At 41.6% G+C, this 18,508-nt stretch overlaps 1 protein-coding gene across 1 annotated transcript in view; it reads left to right on the top strand.

Annotated features, from left to right (window-relative positions):
- Window positions 1–18,508, top strand: part of ANO3 (anoctamin 3) — a 397,666-nt gene that overhangs the window by 357,401 nt on the left and 21,757 nt on the right. Inside the window, exons 14-17 of the mRNA XM_030200697.1 lie at window positions 1,738–1,878; window positions 4,544–4,708; window positions 6,413–6,449; window positions 15,419–15,530. Of these exons, the coding sequence (XP_030056557.1) occupies window positions 1,738–1,878; window positions 4,544–4,708; window positions 6,413–6,449; window positions 15,419–15,530 (455 nt within the window). The remainder of the gene's footprint in view (window positions 1–1,737; window positions 1,879–4,543; window positions 4,709–6,412; window positions 6,450–15,418; window positions 15,531–18,508) is intronic.

The following is an 18,508-nucleotide window of genomic DNA, read 5'->3' as shown; positions in this document are numbered from 1 at the left end:
CATGTAGAAAGTCCAATCAAATAAGAGTAGAGAGTGGACAATAGATACTTCAACACAGGAACTGGTGCTTAAAAGTTGCTTTATTGAGTACTAGTACAGCAGGACCTAACACGGTCCGTGTTTCAGCTTAATAAAACGCCTGCCTCAGGGGTCACAATATATTCAAACGAATAGAGGTAAAGCTGTCCAAAAGACTCAGTTCAAAACTAAATACAAACATATAGCAAATAAAGCAACTTTTAAGCACCAGTTCCTGTGTTGGAGTGTCCATTGTCCACCCTCTACTCTTATTAAGTTTAGGTGCGACCAGGTCATGTCAATGGCAGGCGTAGATGTGCCTGCCTACAATGCACCAAGTGATGTGCATGACTGACAGTATTCTATAAGTTACATGTGTCAATTGAAGACATGCCCAGGACCATTCATGTGTACGACCCCCTTTGCTGTAGCTCTTAGGCACTGCTCTATAGAATAGTGCCTAGGTCACTTTTGCATTAGCTACCCGTTATTGGTACCTATAACACACTTAAGTGGTCCATACTGTATATCAAGACAACACAAACAGCAAAATTGGTCCAAGGAAGGAGGAAAAAGCCAGGAGTTTACCAAACTGACTTCATTCTAGAAGAACCCGAATTGGCCAAGATTCAGCTTTGCCTTCTTCAGGGGTCAACAGATTCTTCAGTACAAGAAATTAAAAAAAAGCACCATCAGCAAATTAAATCATCAGCCAAAACAAGTAACAACCTCTCTCTTCAGCCAGCTGATGGTGTCTTTTATTTCTTGTATTGATGAAGAATCTGATGATCCCTGATGAAGGCAAAGGCAAATCTTGACCAAGTCAGGTTCTTCTAGAATGAAGTCAGTATAGTGATCTCCTGGCTTTTTCCTCCTTCCTTCCTTTCTTTGTTGCTGTGTTCACTTCTGCAGAGGTTCACTCCTGTTTTCTTTTTACATAAATCTAGGCGCCAATTAATAGAATTACCTTATCCTTCCCCTTCTAAAACAGCCATTTATGTATATAACCAACAATGGCAAATACATATGTGTATTTATGTTTGCTCTGAAACAGGCGTTAATACACCAGTGCTTGGTCTGTGCGTTTGGTTTGTGTTGCTGTTTTCCTTCTGGTCTGCTCTGCCTTGTATTTTTTTCATGAGGAAAAAAAATCTGTGTAATGATGGATATTTTTGGCAAAACTAATTAACTCTACCTGCTTGTAAAATTTGGCTATGCAGATTAACTTGTGAGCCAATCTGCATGGGTTATAATTTCCATTTTACAAAATACATGCTCAAACTCCAAATAACCCATATAAGATCTCTCCTGATGTATCCTTATATGCGCGTATATGGTGATAACTTTTGCATAACTTGCTTTCTACAAGTAAAAATGGATTTTACATATTGGAAAGCTTTATAAAGCTAAGCTCGTAGCTTTTTCTCATTAGACTAGAGACATACAGATGAAGTGCATCTATTAACTATTCTACATATACTAAAGGAAAATAAAATAATTTCTCCAGTGCACACACAGAAATCTTAAGATTCGTCCAAACATCTTTTTTGTCATCCTTCCATCTTGTAGCACTTACTATAAATGGATGGCTTTTCCGAGAAGCTTCTATTTGTTGTCCAGAAGGCAAACTTTCAGTCTTTAGTTATTACATAGGGATATAAAATATATACATGACAAAACTTGCACACAAAATCTCATACACTGACTCTCTCTTAACAGGAAGAGTTGCGCCCCCAGTTTGAAGCAAAATATTCTGAGGTTGAACGTGTGAATCCAATCACTGGAAAGCCTGAACCCTTTCAGCCTTTCTCCGACAAACTCAGTCGACTAATGGTGTCTGTCTCAGGAATATTCTTCATGGTAAGGTCAATATCTTAAAGGTGCAATTATTTCCCTATATCTGTATGAAAAGGTAGGATACATTTCTAAAGCATATCCCATAAGTAAAGCATTTTTTACACAGTAGAAGGTCTATTGATTACATGGTCAAATATGCACGTTTAAGTACACACAGGGAGAGTGCAACCGTATTGGGTGGCCTGGGCGAAACATCAGTCTTACTCCCCTCCTCCCAATTAATTTTCAGGGACCTAATCTGTCCCACCCACTTTCTTATATATATATGTGTAGATAGATAGATATAGATATCATACACAGAGGCCAATTTCCAAAAGTACTTATCTAACCTATTTTCTGAATGACAAAGATAAGTGCTTATGAGTTAAATACTTTCTTTGCAAATTGGACTGTTTAAAAGTTATTTAAGAAAGGAAGAACAAATTAAAAAACAAAAACCAAAAGAAAAGAAAATAAATGTATAAAATATATATAATAATATTTGTGTATAACGGCATGGTTAATTGAGTCTACCTTCTGATGATCTAGCTATATATATAAAAATATTGATGGTAGTGAGGAGGATTTGAGTTCTGACTTATATAACTTACCCTCCCCTCCCTTTTTTTTTACAAAGCCGCGCTAACGGCTGCCGGTGCAATAATGTCAACACAGCCCATTCAAAGTGAATGGGCTATGTCGGCATTATTGTGCAGCTTTGTAAAAGAGGGGCTAGTCATAAAATCGACACTTTTTTATTTATTTATTTTTTTTTATTAATTTCAGTTAAACTTTACAAGTTATATAAATTCACTTGCAAATTGCAATATAGAGAAATTAAATTTAAACAGGTACATGTTATACAAAGAAAATCATACATCTCTTCCTTAGACCACTTATGGGGGGGGGGGGGGGGCATGTGAAAAAGTAAGGTGTATAAAGAAAAAGAAACATATATATTAGAAATTGGCCTTGCCATTTTTTTCTCTCCTATTTCTTAATCTTATTTTTCTCCTTCCTTGGATCCAGTGGGTGCTCTTTTTAATTTCAGAAAGGCACTGAGTTGTTCAGGTTCCCAAAAAAACATATTTATTTTCCATAAAATCAACTTTTAAAGAGCCTTCACACAGATACCCTGTTATATACAGAATTTACCCCCATAGAGGGACCTTACATTTGCATAGCCCATGCACATAAGCTGCACCAATTTTCAAAGACAAAGTATTCATATACTTTTCCTTTGAAAATTCCTCCCTGGAAGGTCCCTGCACACTTTACAGCTGCCACATAGTACACACATCTTTTCCATTTCGTTTTATAAAGTGTATGTGTTAACACCAGCCACTCAAAACTATCTCCACTCAGTGTCAGTAACCTTATGCAAATATTCAAAGCAGATCTGTATATAGACCTGCATAAAATGCTTTTAAATTTACTACATAGAGAGCATTTTTAGAGGTGTTTCCACTGATAAAACAGCATTTTACTTACAGAATTGGGATCTTTGAAAACTGTGTGAGTAATGTCACAGAGGTTGCTCCACATCACAGGTAATTTCACCTGCATTATTTGGAGGCATTACAGAGCAGTGTTAACTTGGGAAGGCAAGAATGCATGCAATGCATTCTTTCTGAGTCTTTTTTCGTACTTTCCTTTTGAAAATTGTCTCAAAGCACACTTGTACACTTTGTACCAAAATAAGCAGTTTTGAATATTCCCCTCCACCCCATTATTAAATTTAAAATCCATGTCCATTGGTCTAATAAAAAGGTGTCATCTTTTTCCACCATCTATGTGCATACATGCACTCTCTGCCCAAACTCCGCTCTGTACACGCCATCTTGTCAATAGCGTATTCGCCAGTCAGTATTTTGTAAGAGGATATTTACATGTGTATGTGGCCATATCCATGAGTACTTTTAAATTGATAGCAGAAAACAGAGGAGTGTTTGAAGATATGTTCAGCTCAATTAAGTACTCACGCTATTTCACTCAAAGGTCTTTTTAAAGATCACATTGTTCCTCTTTTTTGAACCTACAGTCTTTGACCTTTTGTTGGTGTTGCATTTTATTTAAAGACTCCTGATGCAGTCTACCAGCCGAAACACAGTACTGTGTTGAGTCTTCACCAATAAAGTGTTCCAAATCAACTGAAGTCTCCTCGTTTGTCTCAGGATTGCCTTGTCTATTTCCCACTCCTCTGTTTTCCGCTATTGTTTCCCTGTGGGATATCGGTGTTCCCCCCCCCCCCCCCCCACCCTGGAGGACTTTCACCATACTTTAAAACTGATTGCATTCTAGTAATGCAACAACATGCATTGGGCTGCAAAACAGCTGCCACATTCTGACAGGTGCAGCCTCTGAACAATGTAGAGCCATGTGCAACACTGGAACCAGATTTCAGAATGATTAAGGTTCTAAGCCCAATGGAAATTACTCCTCCCTGGACACAGTCAAGGAGTTTGCTCAATATTGGGGGTGCTCATGCACCCACAGAGCTGGCCTCTATGATGTGCAGAGACTTATTATGGGGCCTGATTTGCACAATTGTTTGCTCAATCCAGGAGAGGCCACTCACACTCATGTTTAGGGCCGGCTCTGCTTGCTGAAACTCTTACCTAGTAGAATTCATAAGTTGTCTAGATTTTTAAGATAATTCTCACGTCATGATGGACTTCAATTCTTCTAGATTTCTTTGGTGCTGACTGCGGTCTTTGCAGTTGTGGTCTATCGTCTGGTTGCTATGGAACAGTTTGCATCATTCCAATGGTATTTCATCAAAAAGTACTGGCAGTTTGCAACATCTGGCACCGGAGTCTGCATCAATTTCATGATCATCATGTCTCTTAATGTTGTAAGTTTTCTTTTTTTTCCTTTGTTTTTCTCTCATTTTCTACTTTTTTGATAATCAGAAGATATAGCCTGTGAAAATACAAATATTCTATTCAGTCATGTTGCTTAGTCTCTGGAAATCAGTTTTCCATTTTTCTCTCCACTATAGTTCTGAGATTTGGGCACATTACAGAAGTGATTACATTGGGAGGGGAGTTTGATGGAAGCCTGTAGCTATTTAAAGTATGTCAATCTCAGAGGAAGCATCTTCTCTCTCTGGCCAGTACAGGGACTGTTGTGTAGCACAGAAACATCCATAGGTGGGAGAAACAGAAACTACAAAAAGACACCAATATAATGTATGGAGATTGTCTAGTGAATGAAGCTGATAAGCTCTGTTATCCATCAGAATCCTATGATTAACTTATCTACTGTTTTGACAGAGATATGGCCAAGACATTTAATATCTCCAAGGTATAAATGTACAGGACGAACAAGGAAGCTCTGGAACAAGGGATTATAGAATGAGGGTTAAAAGGGGGTGGACTCAGGGGTAATTTAAAGGAAGGAGGATGTAAAGAACAGCCTTCCAGTAGAGTTTGTGGAGACAAAGGCAGCATAAGGGGAACTCTATAAATGACGCTTAAAAATGGGCACTGGAAGAATATCCTTTGGACATTTAATTATCATAATTGATGAAGTTCTACATGAAGTGATGTACTATTGCAACGTACCATTTGGACCCCTGATGCAGGCACTCGCCGAAACACAGGCTGTGTCAGGTCCTTTAATAAAATTGGCTTGCTCCAACACAAAGGCATAGCCAGACCTTGATTTGGGGGGGGGGGGGGGCCTGAGACCAAAGTGGGGGAAGCACAGCCGCAACCCCACATACCTGGTCTTGCAGGGGTCTCCAAGTCCTGCCAGTAGAAGCCTTCCTGTGGCAATACTTAGCGCCGCGTTGCCTGCCCTGCTTTCCTGCCCCAGCGCGCATGCTTGGTTTTAGTGAAATTAAGCATGTGTGATGCGGGGAGGGTGAAGCAGGGCAGGCAGTATGGCAGCGAATATCGCTGCAGGAAAGCTTCTGCTGGCAGGGCTTGGGGATCCTCACCACCCAAACCATCAGACTTTGTGGGCCCAAACCCAAATTGGGGGGACCAGGCCCCCCAAGGCCCTCCATGGCTACACCACTGCTCCAATGTTTGGCTCTGCCTTATTGTTCCATCTGAGGCCAGCTTCACTGTTTTGCTTCACGTTTGGTTTGTGTTGCTGTTTTCCTTCTGGTCTACCCTGCCTTGTATTTTTTCAGGAGGAAAAAATCTGTGTAATGGTGGATATTTTTGGCAAAGCTAATTAACTCTACCTGCTTGTAAAATTTGCCTATGCAGATTAACTTGTGAGCCAATCTGCATGGGTTATCAGTTCATTAAACAAATTTGCAAACATCAAATTTCAAGTATTAAGCACACACAAAATTTCACAAATGTGATTGTGTAAACTGTTTGATTCTTTACCATGGAAATTGCATGTGCCATATCATTTACAGCTTTTTACATCAGCCTCAAAGACCCATATAATAAATTAACATACAGTATATGTAGCTTGACATTTTTGATTATATAAGCCATATATTAAAACTATTGTTCCAACTGTATAAATGAATAAACAAATAGAACCAGTATGACATGAATAACTTGGTACATATAATGCTTGCTTCTTGTTTAAGGTGTATGAAAAAGTTGCATATCTCCTAACTAACTTAGGTAAGTGCATTTATTCTACTGCTAAGTGTGTATAACTGCTTTAGTAATATAAATGTTTTATGTTGTTGAAGGAAAATTGCACAAGCAAGTCTAAAGTGCTGTGAATTTCTTGGAAATATCTAAAAGGAAAGACACAGGGAATACACAGGTCAAGGGAGAGAATACATTACTGCAATAAAATTCAGGTGTTGAGCAACCTGGGTATTTTCCTCCATACAGTGTGACCCCATGTAACTGTTCTTTAGACTTGCCATTCCTTCACATTCACAACCTTCAAGTGGAAAAAACAAAGATGGTTTACTTGCTGAGCCATGTAAAGTATACAAGTGATGTGCACAGGGAACAAAAAAACAACTTAAGTGTTTTTGTTTTTTCGGAATGTTCAGAAATATTCTTGATGTATGATTTTTTTTTTCAGGTTATTTCACACATTTAGTTTAATAAAATAGTTTAACATGCATTAGTATATTTATTTATTATCAGTTTGCTATAGTGCCTAATTTGCGAACAAGTCTAGGTGGTTTACAATCATCTAAACAAATCGAGAGAAAGAAAAGAACCCCATAAAAAAATAGAAAAGACTCATCTTAACTTAAAATAATAAATAAAAATATAGGTAGCTATATAGGCCTCCTTTCCTTCAGCAGAACCTGCTGTAATACATAGGGGATAAAAATTGTCAGGTGATTGTTTTAATAAAGACATTTTGTTTTGGAGCAATGCACCTGGGATCTGTTTTCTTTTGCATCACTCCTGGTGCAGATATGAAAAGCCTCTCTGCTGTTTGCTAAAAATCCTCAGACACTTAAGGCAATATTAAACAAATGAGTTTTAACTTTAGATTTAAATCTTTGGTAAGATTCTCAGATCAGAGTGTTAAAGGTAGATTAGTCCAGTAAAAGGGTTCCAAAAAAAGGTTCTGTGTTGAGTAGACTCCCAAGGTGTTTGAGATGGAGTAGACAAAACCAATCTATGCTTGTTAGGTAGGTTAACGTGTGTTAAATCAATTTTCTGTGCACTAAAATATGTGAGGCATACAAACAAGCTGAATACACACCCATGAAGTATATTAACAGTATAACCTTTAACCCTTGATTCATTACCTGCCACTATTATATATATATATACACTAGTAGAAAAGGCCCATTTCAGACACAAATGAAACAGGCGCTAGCAAGGTTTTCCTTGGAGTGTGTATGTTTGACAGAGTGTGTGTGAGAGTGACTGTGTATGAGAGAGAGAGTGAATCTCCAAGTGTGTGTGTGTGACAGAGTGAGTGCGACTGTGTGTGAGTGCGTGTCTGTGAGAGAGAGTGTGTGTGCCTGGGGCCCTCCCTCCCACCCAGTTCTAGTGTCCCCCCTTCCTCCATGTTCCAGGATCATCGTCCCCCCCTCCCTCCCTCCCTCATTTCCTCAGAGTTCCAGGGTCGTCGTCCCCCCCCCCCCCCCCCGTTTTGGGTTGTTTTTTTTTTAGTTTTTGTACAGGTGGTGCATTCCCCCCTCCCCTCTCGTCGCCTCCTCCGAATTCCAGACCCCGTCCCCCCCAGTTCCAGACCCCCCTCCCTCCCTCCGAATTCCAGACCCCCTCTGAGTTTCAGACCCCCATCCCCCCCAATTCCAGACCCCCCTCCGTTCCAGACCTCTCTCTCCGAGTTCCAGACCCCACCTCCCTGCCTCCCTCCCTCTAATTTGCAGACCCCCCTCCCTCTCCCCCTGAGTTCCAGACCCCACTTCCCTGCCTTCCTCCGATTTGCAGACCTCCTCCCTACGATTTCCAGACCCCCCCTCAGAGTTCTTGACCCCTGGACCCCCCTGCCACGACCCTCTCGAGCCCCCCTCCCCTGCCGCCAACCCTCCCCCCCGCCGGCGTCGCGTACCTGTGCTGGCGGGGCACCCCAACCCCCGCCAGCCGAAAGTCCTCTTCTCGGCCACGCGGCATGGATGAATGAATGCTTCTTGTGATCTTGGGCAAGTCACTTAGGGGCCCTTTTACAAAGTGGCGGTAGGGCTACCACGTGTGTAACGTGCGCCAAATCAACACTACCGCCCAGTTAGTACACCCGCCCGGCAGTAATTTTGAAATTGGAATGTGCTGTTTCCCGCGGTAGAAAATATTTTTCTATTTTCTACCACGGGGGCATTCCCAGCGGTAATCAGCAGCGTGGCCACAGTGACGCTTGCTGCATGAGTACCATGCGTGTAGCGCACGAGCCCTTACCACTAGGTCAGTGGGTGGTGGTAAGGGCTCAGGCAATAACTAGCCACACACTACTTTTAGTTCTAGCACACGACCATTTACTGCCCCCCATTGAAAAAAGCCTTTTTTCCCAGCCGCACTAAAAAATGGCCCAGAGTGCTCCAAAAACACACCCACACTACCACAGGCCACTTTATACCAAAGCTTATTAAAAGGACTCCTTAGCCCTCCATTGCCTCAGATACAAACTTAGGGTCCTTATTAAAAGCTGCATTAGGCACAAATGGTTACTTAATGTGGGATGCGTTAAAGTGTTCCGCATTAGTTGTTGACATCTATATGTGCTAACCACACAGTAATTAATTCTGTACAATTTTTTTGCGAAGGGATATGACAGGGGTGGAGAATGGGTGTGACTGTGCTATTCAGCTTGCACGCTGACACTAACATATTCTAACTGAATAACACAGACTTGACACGGGAGCCGTTACTGCCTCCAAATAGGAGATGATAAGGACCACCGTGTTAATTTTTTTTTTATTGCCCATCCGTTAATGCTAACATTAGTGCACAGCCAAAGAAAATATATAATAAAATATTCCGGCTTTATGGTCGTGCGAGAAATAGGCTTAGCGAGCCAGAAAGAACCTCATAAGGGTATGATAAGCCCATTTCTAATCACAGCTTAGTAAAAAAAAAAAAAAGCCCCAAGGATTGTAAGGCCTCCAAGGACGGAAAAATACCTGCTGTACTTGAATGTATCAGACTTAGAACTACTAGAAAGACATGAGCCCAAGCAAATCTGGTTTAGGATGCTCCGAGTGTGAGGCAGTCTACTCTTAAATTAAAATAATAGAAAGTTTGACACCTTCTTCTCATTGCAATTGTTGATATTTTAAAATATACTGTAGTAGGTACTGACAAAAATCATTTGGCCCACTCAGACTACCCTTTTTCCCCTACTGAGACTGCCAGCAGCCTTCTAAGGTTGACCACCTATGTGTCTCTTGCTTGGCTTATAACTCATACCACCAGCAGCTACGGTAAAGACACCTCCCCTCTGTTATAACACCTGTAGAAAATCACTCATGTCAAAAATGAAGTCAAGTCAGCCTGCTGTCCATGCTTTGCAATCTACCGCATTCTTTAAATGTACAAAATCCCGCCTGCTAGGTGACCTTTCATCTGCCTTGTGGGGGCTTGATCCAGCAGTATCATTACTGTGCAATTTAGCACAATTTGGGACCTCTATCAACACTTAGCTCCTCCGTTTCTTTTTTCCTACCTAACCTCTGACACACCAGGCTAATTTTATAACAGGTTTCATGGATATAAAGTCCAAAAAGATGTAGTGAGGGGATTTATAGAACTCTGCCCTTCACCCTTAAGAACAGTCCCTTAGACAGCCTGACCCACCTTAAGAGCAGTAGACCCACCCAGGAGGAAGTGAGCCAGGAGGAGGAAGTACATAAGACAAGACCTGACTGAGGTTAAGGAGGCCCAGTGTATGTGACCACCTGTGATGAAGAATTATGACCTGGTTGAGCTAAGCTGCTTTTGCTTCTTGTTTGAAACTGTCAAGCCTTGCTCTGACGTCTGGTTGGAGCCACACCTAGTACTCAGAGAGAGAACCGAGAAGGACTCCCAGGCTGTATTTGGGGCGGGAACTTCCTACCAGCCACAGAGTGTGCTCAGGCCTTGCTTAAGACTGCTGATTGAACTACAGAGGCATTCTGTCTTTTGTGCCTGGTCCTGTGACATAACAGGCCTCAGGATTAAACTAAATAAAACACTTGTTTTCACTTATATCTCTTGTCCGGCTGTGTTATTCCACAGGCCCACGCTTGCCCCTTGAACGGGGTGTTACCGATGTCTATCATAATTCTATTCTGTAAAGGTAACATCAAGCACCTACATGGCTTTCCTCTATGAAGTGGGCTGTCAGAAGCAGCCTCAATGGCATACATAAATGTACACCCACTCCATAGAGGTACCGGGTATTTTCTAAAATACAGGCATACATGGCAACTTCACTCTGGCAGCATGCATGCTGTGCTCTTGGGAGCACCCATTCATGTCTCTGTTTAATGTATGTGTTTAAGTTCAAGTTGCTCCTGAAAAGCTATTTCTTTAAACTTGCTCTCAGTTTGCCCTTGAAGTGATAATTTTCTGCCCTATGGTCTGTGTGAATGGTTTCTTCCCTGTTTTAATGGAGTTCTTTTCTGATTCTCCTTGGCTCCTTTAAATATTATTTTATGTAAACTGCTTTGATCTAGGTGTTGTAGACAATATGCTGAAATCTTCTGCCCAGTGTGCGGCGGCAGCCAAAAAAAAACAAACAGGATGCTAGGACTTATTAGGAAAGGGATGGTAAATAAGACTGAGAATACTATAATGGCTCGCCTTGAGTATTGTGTTCAGTTCTGGTTGCTATATCTCAAAAATGATATAGCAGAATTAGAAAAGGTTCAAAAAAGAGCGACCAAAATGATAAAGGGGGTGGAACTCCTCTCATATGAGGAAAGGCTAAATAGGTTAGGGCTCTTCAGATTGGAAAAAAAGACGACTGAGGGGAAATATGATTCAGGTCTACAAAATTCTGAGTTGTGTAGAAAGAGTAGAAGTGAATTGATTTTTTACTCTTTTAAAAATTCAAAGACTAGGGGGCACTCAAGGAAATTACATGGAAATACTTTTAAAACAAATAGGAGGAAATATTTTTTCACTCAACAAATAGTTAAGTTTGGAGCTCTTTGCCAGAGGATGTAGTAACAGCAGTTAGTGTATCTGGGTTTAAAAAAGGTTTGGACACATTTCTGGAGGAATCGTCCATAGTCTGTTATTGAGATAGACATGGGGGAAGCCACTGCCCGCCCTAGGATTGTTAGCATGGAATGTTGCTACTAAATAGGTTTCTGCCAGGTACTTGGGACCTGAATTGGTCACTTTTGAAAGCAGGATATTGGGCTAGATGGACCATTGGCCTGACCCAGTATGGCTATTCTTATGTTCTTGTTTTAAGTAAAGGTGGTATATCAAGTTCTGGAATAAACATGTATACTTTTTACGTTTATAAACAGCCTTGCATATTTATAAAAGGCCTTTCATGTGCAAAACTTGTTCTGTATAATATAAAATTAATTCCACCAAAGATTATTCATTTAGAGCAGCGTTTTAGAAAGGATATGTCAAACTCAAAATATGGCCATCCAAATCTGTACTTCACATAGGGACATCCGGCATTGTCACAAAATGCCTAGCCACCTGCCTGGGGTTACCCTGCAGCCACTCAGCACAGCTCAGGTCCACCTGCACCTGCCGCTTGTGCTCTACACTTGCACCCTCCTCCCACCGACTGGGTCACAACTGCCTCTGGGCAGGGCCGGTCCAACCCAGTAAGCGAGGTAAGCATGGCAGGAGGGTGCCGACCTCTGGAGGGCGCCACCGCGCCATGTTGACCCTCGCCGCTTACCTCAGCTCCCGGGACCCCGACAGCAGCCCTGCCTTCGGTTTCCTGCTCTGGTACCTGCACCACGCTAGGGCATTTAAATCTTGTATTTAAATTTACCTCCGACATCGCAGCAGCTGCGCAGCATCAGTGAAAGCGCTGCTGCCCGACGTCTCTAGCTTTCCCTTCACTCATTCGTTCCCTTCTCAGTGTCCCGCCCTCGCAAGGAAATGAAGTCAGAAGAAGGCGGGACACTGAGGGAATGAACGAGCAAAGGGAAGGCTGGGAGATGTCGGCAGCAGCGCTTTCATTGATGCTGCGCAGCTGCTGCGTCGTCGGAGGTGAATTTAAACACAAGATTTAAACCTGAGAAGAAGGCGAGCAGGTGGACATGGGAGCGGGAGGGCAGGGGAGAGAGGAGCATTGATTGATGGACATGGATGGGAAGGCAGGGCCCAGGGAGACAGGAGAAATTGCTGGACATGGAGGGGAGGGAGAAGAATTGCTGGATATGGATGGATGGAGGAGGGCAGGGGAGAGAGGAGCATCGATGGACAAAGATGGACATGGATGGGAGGACAGGGCCCAGGGAGACAGGAGAAATTGCTAGACATGGAGGGGAGGGGAGGGAGGAAAATTGCTGGATATGGATGGATGGAGGAGGGAAGATGGAGAGGAGCATCGATGGACAAGGATAGACATGGATGGGAGGGGGAAGGGCCCAGGGAGAGAGGAGAAATTGCTGGGCATGGAGGGGAGGGCAGGTGAGAAAGAGGAGAATTGCTGGATATGGATGGATAGATGGATGGAGGGCAGGGGAGTTGCTGGACATGGGTGGATGGAGGGGAGGGCAGGGAGAGAATTGTTGGATATAGATGGAGGGGAGGGAAAGGAAGACAGATGTAATATTTTCAATGATGCCATGGCTAGTAAAAGGGGTGTAACTACTGAAGGGGCGGAGCCATAGTGATCCCGCCCCTGGATGGGTAGAGGCACTGACTAATAGGCTGCAGGAGGGTGCGAGAAACCCTAGGACCGGCCCTGCCTCTGGGCGAGTCTCCGGCTCTCAAATTATCCCCAGCGATTTCTAGGTTACTGGAGCCATACTCCCAGTTATCCCACAGTTCCCAGGAAGCACTCACAGACCCAACACATAAACCACCAGGATTCTTTATCAGTCCAGACAAGCAGAGGCAATAAATTGAAAAGGAATGTTTATTATCTTTAAAAATTGAACAATGAACCAAAAGAAGTTCAATCAGCAAACAATAACAGGTAACTGAAATATGGATCAATTATAACACAAACTAAACATCTGTTTACTTTCTGAAAGGTACCTGAGAAGATCAGGATATATAACTGTTTGTTTACTGAACCTCAGCAAAGAGATCTGTCTTTCTTTTCTTTCTGGCTAAGACTGGAGGCAAAACCAGCACACTCTAAAGGAAATGAGCTCCTGGGCCAATCAGAGCCCAGTCAACAAGATTTCAAATATATACTGCTTCTTGCTTCCTGTTTGTGTCAAACTAAAGAAAAGAACAGTTATCTGTAACAGCTTTACAGCAAAGAAACACCACCTGCTGGCCAAATAAGACATAATTAAGACAGGAAAATATCCAATATATTTTACGGGTTTAAAACACACTGTTTCTTCACAAGTCTGTTCTAAAATACATGAGAAATGGAATTCCATGTGCTTGTGATGTCCAGCACATGTATCTCCATTTATTTAGACTTATATTCAATATAATCCAAAACAGATTTGGTTCTATGTGGCTTACATTCTAACATGTTTAGTTGATGTGATTTGCATCTTATTAACTAACAAACATGTGTCTAAGAACTATTATTAACAGTATGATAACAAAACAGGTAGAGGGCTATGGTGATCAGGTTAACATCATAGCATCAACACCCATTTTACAAACTGAAATTTCCAAATTTTGAAGGGGGCAAAAGAAGGGACATAAACATCTTTGTGGCAGCAGAGGAATGTTCGTATTATAAAATAAGTGGGAAATGGACCAATGACTCCAGGAGAATGGGAGATAAATTTGAAGAACCACTTTATTAAATGACTCGACACAGACAACTGTGTTTCGGCCAAAAGGCCTGCCTCAGGAGTCTTGGTGATCCTTGTATTCTCAAGTAAGGACTTGAGGTCGAATAGTCTGGGGAAAAGTATAAGAGCCTGGTCTATCCTGGTCTAGTAAAAACCTCTCTCAGAAGCAGCAGCAACAATGGTGGTGAATCTAACAAAGCAAATCTGCAGCTGGCTTTAATAAAGGGTCCTTTAACCCCTTGAGGACCCTTTATTAAAGCCAGCTGCAGATTTGCTTTGTTAGATTCACCACCATTGTTGCTGCTGCTTCTGAGAGAGGTTTTTACTAGACCAGGATAGACCAGGCTCTTATACTTTTCCCCAGACTATTCGACCTCAAGTCCTTACTTGAGAATACAAGGATCACCAAGACTCCTGAGGCAGGCCTTTTGGCCGAAACACAGTTGTCTGTGTCGAGTCATTTAATAAAGTGGTTCTTCAAATTTATCTCCCATTCTCCTGGAGTCATTGGTCCATTTCCCACTTTTCTTTTGTGCTGTTATTTTCACGTGGGAGTTAGTGTTCATCCACTTAGGTGGATCACCCTTTCGTATTATAAAATAGTCACATACACATCCATGGGGGGAGGAGCCTAATGGTTCGAGCAGCAGGTGGAAAACCAGAGCATCCCAGTTCAAATCCCACTGCAACTCATTGTGAGCCCTCCAGGGACAGTAAAATGCCTACTGTTGACTTCTCTTACTTCCTTCAGTGGAAAGTTGCTCAATCAGAGTACCTTTCTGTCACCTGGATGTGCCAAGTACCGACATCCTTTTTTTAAATATATATAGAGATCCCTTTTCCCCTTCTGAAATTGGAGTCAAATCTCCATATTTTGGCCCCTCTTAGCCCCACCCAGAACACGCCCAGGCCACACCCCTTGCCATAAGTAGTTTTGAACATCTGTGCCCAAGCTTTATAAAATCAGGATTTGGACATCTATACAAAATGGATGTCTAAACACCGGTTTTCAGACATACAAAACAGGAATAGAGTTTCTTATAATCCACTGGACTGACGGTCATATTCTGATTGCCTTGGTGTTTGCTGTGGGATGAATCTTTATAATTGCACCTTGCCCAGAATAATTGTTACATTAGAGTTTAAACTTCTGTAAGTCGAGACAAAGCATTTTTTGTTGTGTACCACGGCTTATTCATCCTCTGCTTCTGTTGCAAACCAGAAACAAAACTCCTTTTGTGAACTCTCACGCTCGTCTTTCAGAGCATCCTAGAACAGATTCAGAATGGGAAAACAGCTTTGCCTTGAAAATGTTCTTATTCCAATTTGTCAACTTGAACAGTTCCATCTTCTACATCGCCTTTTTTCTTGGCAGGTGGGTTTTATTTACATGTGTCTAAGTGCAAACGCTGATAAACTGGTTTTGCTAATGGCAGAATAACATGATATAAAGCATTGCAGAAATCTTTCATCCATCGTTACTGCAAGTTAGAGTCTGGCTCATAGGCAGTGCATGTCCCTATAATAGTCTCCTGTATATACATTGTATTCCTCTCCTGAGCTTTTTCACCGACAACAGCTGCTCTTTGTAGCCTAGCTAAAAGTATTGCACTATGAAAGCGCATGCAAAGGGAGGACAAACCTTTTTTTTTTCCAGGGAGAAGTCTATTTATTTGGGTAGGAGCACAATTTTTAGTCCATGTACTTACCTGGACTTAAGGAGAAACAACCCCTGGGATTGCTTTTTTCAAGGGGCAGTGGAACACCTTTTTGATTGGAGGGGCCAAATAAACAATCTCCAACCCTGTCCCAAGTTCTCTAAATGCTGATGTTGTGTTGGACAAAATATTGGTAGGGCAGTGGCCCATCTCATTCTGCTGCCTCTGGCTTTTTGAAAATGAGTTGTGTAAAATTTGCATGTGAAAAGTGCCCAGGTGCTTTGTACCTGCTCTTTGTGTGGGTTCCAAACAGAGAGCAAAATGGTGTGCATGTCTGTCAAAATATACCCAGTTTTCTTCCTAAACACATCCACAAGAATGCCTCTTTTAATATGTGTAAAAATATATAAACATGACAGAACATGTATGTACCTTTTGTCACATTTGAGGAGAATCATTCTCAGTCAAACTATTTTCTCTGGATAAATGCCTTTCAAAATTGCTCCCTCAATAATTTTTAAAACTGCACTCTAGGAAGACTGGGTAGATTTTCATTGTAATATAATCAGTTATAGAAATGCTGTCAGGAAATAATAAGTTATTTTTGCAGTTAGCACATGCTAATACTGTAGGTCTATAGAATAATAGTGGGCAACAGATAAATAGCCATCTACCAGTGAAACATGACCGGCCCTGATGGTTTCTAAAGCAAGTTTCTCTGCAAGTTCATTGTCAACATAATTGGCTTATGACCTTATGAACTCATACAGTAGCTAGTGATAACCACAGCACATTTTGATGGCATGACACCACATGTTCTGTGACCGATACTACTTGTACTTCCCTATTTGCCTGTTCTCACCTGGATTTATGCAACTAAAAAACACCCTGGGAAGGGAGTAATACTCAAAGCGGGGAAGTTATCAGCTTAGACTACCGTTAAGACAGGTTACTTTACTGATAATCCTAGTTATTGTTAGCTAGGTATCATTGAATTAAATGGGACCTGTGTTAAAATAGCACATCTTAATGGTAGCCCATGTTGATAACTTCCCTCTTTAGTGTGAAGAGTTTCAGTCTCTGGTAACCAGAGCTGATATTGTGATGTTATAATGCCTCATTCCACCAATAAGAGCCAACCTCATCAGTGATGTCACAATGGCCTGATTGTCCTATACTTGGCTCACTTTTATTACATATAGCAGTGATTTCCATTTCTAGAGACATTTCTTTTTTTCTTTAAGGGGGAAGTTATCAGTGTGGGCTACTGTTAGGATGTGTTATTTTACTGTTAACCCCAGTTATTAGTAACTAAGTCTCTTTGCTTAAAATGGGACCTGTGGTAAAATAACACATCTTAGCAGTAGTCCACATTGACAACTTCCCCCCTTAGTATGAAGAGTTTCAGTCTCTGGTAACCAGAACTGATATTGTGATGTCATAATGCCTCATTCCACCAATGTCTTATTCCAAGCTACATTAGGCACAAACGGTTGCTTAATGTAGCATGCGCTAAAGTGTTCCACATTAGTTGTTGACATTTACGTGTGTTAACCACACAGTAATTAATTTTGTACAATTTTATTTGCGAAGTGACGTGTCAGGGATGGAGAATAGATGTGGCTGTGCTATTCAGCTTGCACGCTGACATTAACACATGCTAACTGAAAAACACAGACTTGACATGGGAGCCATTTCTGCCTCCAAAATAGGAGTTGATAAGGACCCCATGTTATTTTTTTTATTGCCCACATGCTAATGCTAACATGTCACTATGGCTTGATTGTCTTATACCTGGCTCACTTTTATTACATATAGAAATGATTTTAATATGTAGAGGAATTTCTTATTTCTTTAATTAAGTGGGGAAGTTATCAATGTGAGCTACTGTTATAACATATTATTTTACTGTTATTAGTAACTAGGTCTCATTGTGTAAAATAGGACTTGTGTAATATAGCACAAGTTAGTGGTAACATAACATAACAGTAGCCCACTTTGATAACTACACCCCAAAATGATTTCAATGGACAGAAAGCATTTTATTCACATAAATTAGCTATCTGAAAATTTCCCATCCTTATTTTCTAACTCCGGTTACTCTCTTACCTATCTGTATGTTCCATCTTTGCTTGTACCCTTCACTGTCAATTAAAATGTTCTATTACGTATTGTGTTGACATTGTAAATAGTACACTATCCAGCTTATAATCGAACGAGAAAAACGCCCAAGTTCTGACCTAAATCGGGAGATGGACGTTTATCTCACAAAAACGAATAAAGCGGTATAATCGAAAGCCGATTTTTGGGCGTTTTCAACTGCACTCCGTCGCGGATGCGGACAAAGTTGATGGGGGCGTGTCAGAGGTGTGGTGAAGGCGGAACTGGGGCGTGGTTATCTGCCGAACAGAGATGGGCGCATTTCACAGATAATGGGACAAAAGTATGCGTTTTTAGCTAGAATTTAGGGCACTTTTCCTGGACCCTGTTTTTTCATGAATAAGGCCCCAAAAAGTGCCCTAAATGACCAGATGACCACTGGAGGGAATCGGGGATGACCTCCCCTGACTCCCCCAGTGGTCATAAACCCCCTCCCACCTCAAAAAATGATGTTTCACAACTTTTTATTTTGACCCTCAAATGTCATACCCACCTCCCTGGCAGCAGTATGCAGGTCCCTGGAGCAGTTGTTAGG

Source organism: Microcaecilia unicolor, chromosome 4, assembly GCF_901765095.1.
Source record: "Microcaecilia unicolor chromosome 4, aMicUni1.1, whole genome shotgun sequence".
Lineage (NCBI taxonomy): Eukaryota > Metazoa > Chordata > Amphibia > Gymnophiona > Siphonopidae > Microcaecilia > Microcaecilia unicolor.
This window is presented reverse-complemented; position numbering and strand designations above follow the sequence as displayed.